Here is a 4,101-nt window from a genome sequence, read left to right as displayed (position 1 = left end):
CCGGTCCGGGGGCTCTGTCCGGGTGAAGCTCTTAGATCACTGCCCAAACCTCGATCCTCTTTAGTAAAGATAGCCTCAAGATCTTCGAGGTTTACTGGTTCCATGCCGAGGTAGTTTAGGTCCAGGGTGAACTGCCTTGCATGCGTCGTGCCGATGATGTCCTGGTAAGTCGCATAAAAGACATGCTCCATATGATCCGGATTCGTGATCACCTCATCTCCATGCTTGATCGGTGGTATAAAGTTCTTCGCCCTCCTCCCATTAGCGAAGGCCTGGAAGAACTTAGTGTTGGCATCCCCTTCTTTAAGCCATCTGAATCTCGACCACTGCATGTCGATAGTATGTTGCAGCGAAGCCAACCCTATCAGAGCTAGCTTGAGTGTGTTCCTGAGCCAAAGCTCGAGCTCCGTGAGCTATCTATGTTCCATAGCCTTGTCAAACCTAAACACAATCCAATTGGCCATAGCCATCTGCAACTTAATGTTGTCAGTCTTGCGTTGTCCCCAAGCTTGAAGGACGGCAACGGTGTTGCACAACATCGCATTTAACCTCTGAAAAGGGTATGTAATCCGCTCATCGCATCTCCAAGCCTCCCGCATGACCTCCTCGAAGCCTTCCAGCTTGAGCCAAAACATCTGAAATCTGAATCTCTTCTTATGGAAGAAAGGGGCATTGGTAGTTAAATGGAGTGGTGCATGATCAGAGATCCTGGTAGACAAGGCCTGCAAAAGGTTGTCCGTGTGATCCAACTCCCAATCCACGGAGACCAACACACGATCTATCTTGGTAAGTGTGGGCCTCTCTCTCCCATTGGACCACGTGAATCGCGTCCCATGCATGTATAGCTCCTTGAGCTCATGCTCATCCTCGAATCGCCTAAATTTGTTCATCATGCCTCTGTTGAGGTTGTTATTGCTTTTTCCGAAGCTCTAAGGATCATGTTAAAGTCTCCTAAGATCATCCAAGCTCCCGGGCAAGTCGCTCTTCTTGCTGACAAGTCCTCAAGAAACTTGGTCTGGAGCTCATCCCCTTGCGGTCCGTAAACCACCGAAATCCACCATGGTGCGCTTCCTTTGGGTTGCACCCAATGTGTAAGGAAGTTAGCATCGTTCTTCACACCCACCACGTTCACCACAGTGGAGTCCCAAGCCAGCAGGATACCTCCACGGGTTTCATCCGAAGGCACGTAAGCAAAACCGTCGAAGGACGGCCCTAAGCATTGCATGACAATGTACTTATCGATTACATCCAGTTTAGTTTCTTGCAAGCAAACTAAACTAATCTTGACTATGTCGACCAACTCCTTGACCGCCTTCCTCTTGGCCGGGTTATTGAGGCCACGAACATTCCAGCGGATCAGTGTGGGGCTTAAATCCATGACATAGGAAGCCACCCACTCCTACACGCCACACGTGATGCTTATATAGCCTCAACACTTCTCACCATGCTCGCCTCCATGTCATGCAGGGGGTCAGTCTTGCCAAACAAGGCCGTGATCACTCTCACATGCTGCTCACGAAGAGGGGAGTCGAACAAATCCTTGAGCTCCTGGACCGCCTCATCATCAGCAGTGAGATCCTCGGGAACCAGGCCTAGAGCCCTAAGCAGCACATTTTCCGCCGGGGTGGCCTTGGTGGTGCAAGTAGGAGCCAAACGCATCGTCGCGCGAGTGGTGCGCCTGGGGGTGAAAGGCTCTGTTTGCGGTCGGAGCGCCGCAACTTAGACTTCTTTCAGCAGAGGAGGGGCAAGCTTCTTCACAATGTTGGAGCAGAAGCTTTTGAGCCGGGTGAATGCCAAAGCTTCTTGCGAGGTCATCCCCTCCGTGAGGGTTGCTATGGCTCTTTGTTCTTCACGAGAAGTAGGCAAATGCGTCTCCACGTCTTCCAGGGCAGTCAGGTTGGAGAGGTCAGAGTCCAGGATGCCGGGGGTCACAGGAGGGGATGTCTCCGTACGTGCATGGCATGATTCCCATCACCGGCCCCACCATCCATCCCCACATGCAGCCTGAGTGGAGGGCCCGACGCGACCCACGTGCCCTCGTCCATGTCCTTATCTGCATGCCTCGGGATACCTTCAGTGGCTCCCTCCACGAGCGCCGAGAGGCCAGGCGCAGGCCCCATCGTGGCTTCTCCCGTGAAGAGGTTACTCCCATTATGACTAACCTTAGATGGAGCTGAGATTATTGTGCTGCCAGCTCACTCCATGTGAAGGGGTTAGCCCGACAATAGAATCATTTGCTGGAGGTGGCAGCCTGGATAAAAGGTGCACTAACCAGTCACTTGCAAAATTGCAATGTTTACGCATGGACATCACATCAGCACATTAGTATCCGGTGTTGAACTAGCACGATCAAAAGAGGCGGAAAGAGCAACGCATCATCTTCTCCCGTGACAGAACATGTGAGCTAGTATGCGCCTTTGCTTTTGTGGAAGCGGGTATTCGACATGCATGAGCATATATACAAACCGTATACATCTGGTGCCACATCAAAAGCTGGACTAGCTCATCTGGTTAATGAGATAAAGGATCTCATGAGGGAGAGGGAGTTTTTGTGTCTTCATATTAATCGAATGCAGAATAGGACTGCAGATCGTTTAGCCTATTTTTCAAGAATGAAACGCCGCACCAACTTGTGGTTGCAGGAGTCCGCAAATATCCTGGTTAGCTTGCTGGCAAGCGATTGTACAACTATTCCTTAATAATAAAGCTCCTTTGATGTCGCAAAAAAAAAAAGCTGGACTAGCTCAGCCACGTAACCCCGCTTCTGAGAGGCCTACGACACACATTGACAACCTACTCCGGTGGACTCAGGTCCATTCGTGCCAGCTAGAGAGAATATGTTGACAATACACATGCAATCTTTATTTTATGGTTCACAAGCCATGCAATGCAAGCAACGCGCGCATCTAGCTTGGGAGGAGGCACCCAGCAGTTTCCACCAGTCAGCCACTGGACACGCATGTGGTTGGACGTACGACCTGCCAACTAATCCTCTCGCGGGTCACGTTGTATATATCTACTACACGGCTAGAGGGCTAGGCACCCCCTCCTCTCCCTCATGAGTCGTGACCCTCGGTTCCTCGTCATATTCACCACGATCCCGAGGTTGCACTTGCACGAGTAACGCACCTGACGGCGACACTAGCGATCTAGCTGCGCAGGCGCCGGCACATGGCGCCTCACGACCCGGAGAGTGAAACGGCGGCGCCCGAGTGGCGCGGCACCGTGCGCGCCGCGGCGGCGGGGCCGACGCCCGACCAGGCGTGGGCTCTGCTGCGAGACTTCTGCTCCCTCAACAAGTGGGTGTCGCTGGTGGAGACTTGCCGGAGGCTGGAAGGCGACGACGGCCGGCCCGGGTGCGTCCGGTACTGCGCGGGGCCGGTGAACATGGCGGCGCCGGGGGAGGCGGTCGGCTGGTCCAAGGAGCGGCTCCTCGAGGTCGACGCCGCGGGGAGGTCCTACAGCTACGAGGTGGTGGAGACCAACAAGGGGTTCGGCAGGTACCGGGCGACCATCGGCGTGGAGCCCGACCCGGCCGGGTGCGCGGTCAGGTGGTCGTTCGAGGCCGATCCAGTCAAGGGGTGGACGCTGGAAGGCTTCGTGGGTTTCCTTGAGAAGCTCGCGCATGGCGTCGCCAAGAGGCTTGAAGAGGAGATCATGGTGAACGTCGATGGTGATCCTGCTTTGCCAATATTTTGATCTTGTTTTCCGCTTTTCCTAGTGATACTGGCGACAGTATGTTCGATCACAAGTCCATTCCATTTTGATTCAAAGCAATTCCATGGAAATTTTGGAGAACTCTACTTGGGAAATTTTCTTCTAGAGATACTTTGATTTGTTTGAAGTTAGAACTACCGAAAATATGTTCTAAAAAAAACTATATATGATACATGGCCTGTGTGGTAAGCTATCTTAAAATTAAATATACAGCAGCATAAAAGGATGGTATTCAATTTGGCTCTAGGGAGCACATGGTCCTGCGTGCTAAAAATGAATTTTACAAATGTCAAAAAAACTTGAAAAAATAGATGTGTTCATTGTCACACTCAAATGGTACATATGCAAATTTGCAGGTGAAAAACTTAATCATTTTGAGCTATG

General features: G+C 51.8%; 1 protein-coding gene across 1 annotated transcript; it reads left to right on the top strand.

Annotated features, from left to right (window-relative positions):
* The first annotated feature begins 3,050 nt into the window (after positions 1-3,050).
* Positions 3,051-3,812, top strand: LOC123065650 (lachrymatory-factor synthase). The gene has a single exon (XM_044488890.1). It carries the CDS (start codon positions 3,172-3,174, stop codon positions 3,697-3,699), a length of 528 nt encoding a protein of 175 aa, XP_044344825.1. The 5' UTR covers positions 3,051-3,171; the 3' UTR covers positions 3,700-3,812.
* The last annotated feature ends 289 nt before the right edge of the window (positions 3,813-4,101 follow it).

This window comes from Triticum aestivum, chromosome 3B (genome assembly GCF_018294505.1).
Source record: "Triticum aestivum cultivar Chinese Spring chromosome 3B, IWGSC CS RefSeq v2.1, whole genome shotgun sequence".
Lineage (NCBI taxonomy): Eukaryota > Viridiplantae > Streptophyta > Magnoliopsida > Poales > Poaceae > Triticum > Triticum aestivum.
The sequence above is the reverse complement of the archived record's forward strand: the minus strand, read 5'-3'. Positions and strand labels throughout refer to the sequence as shown.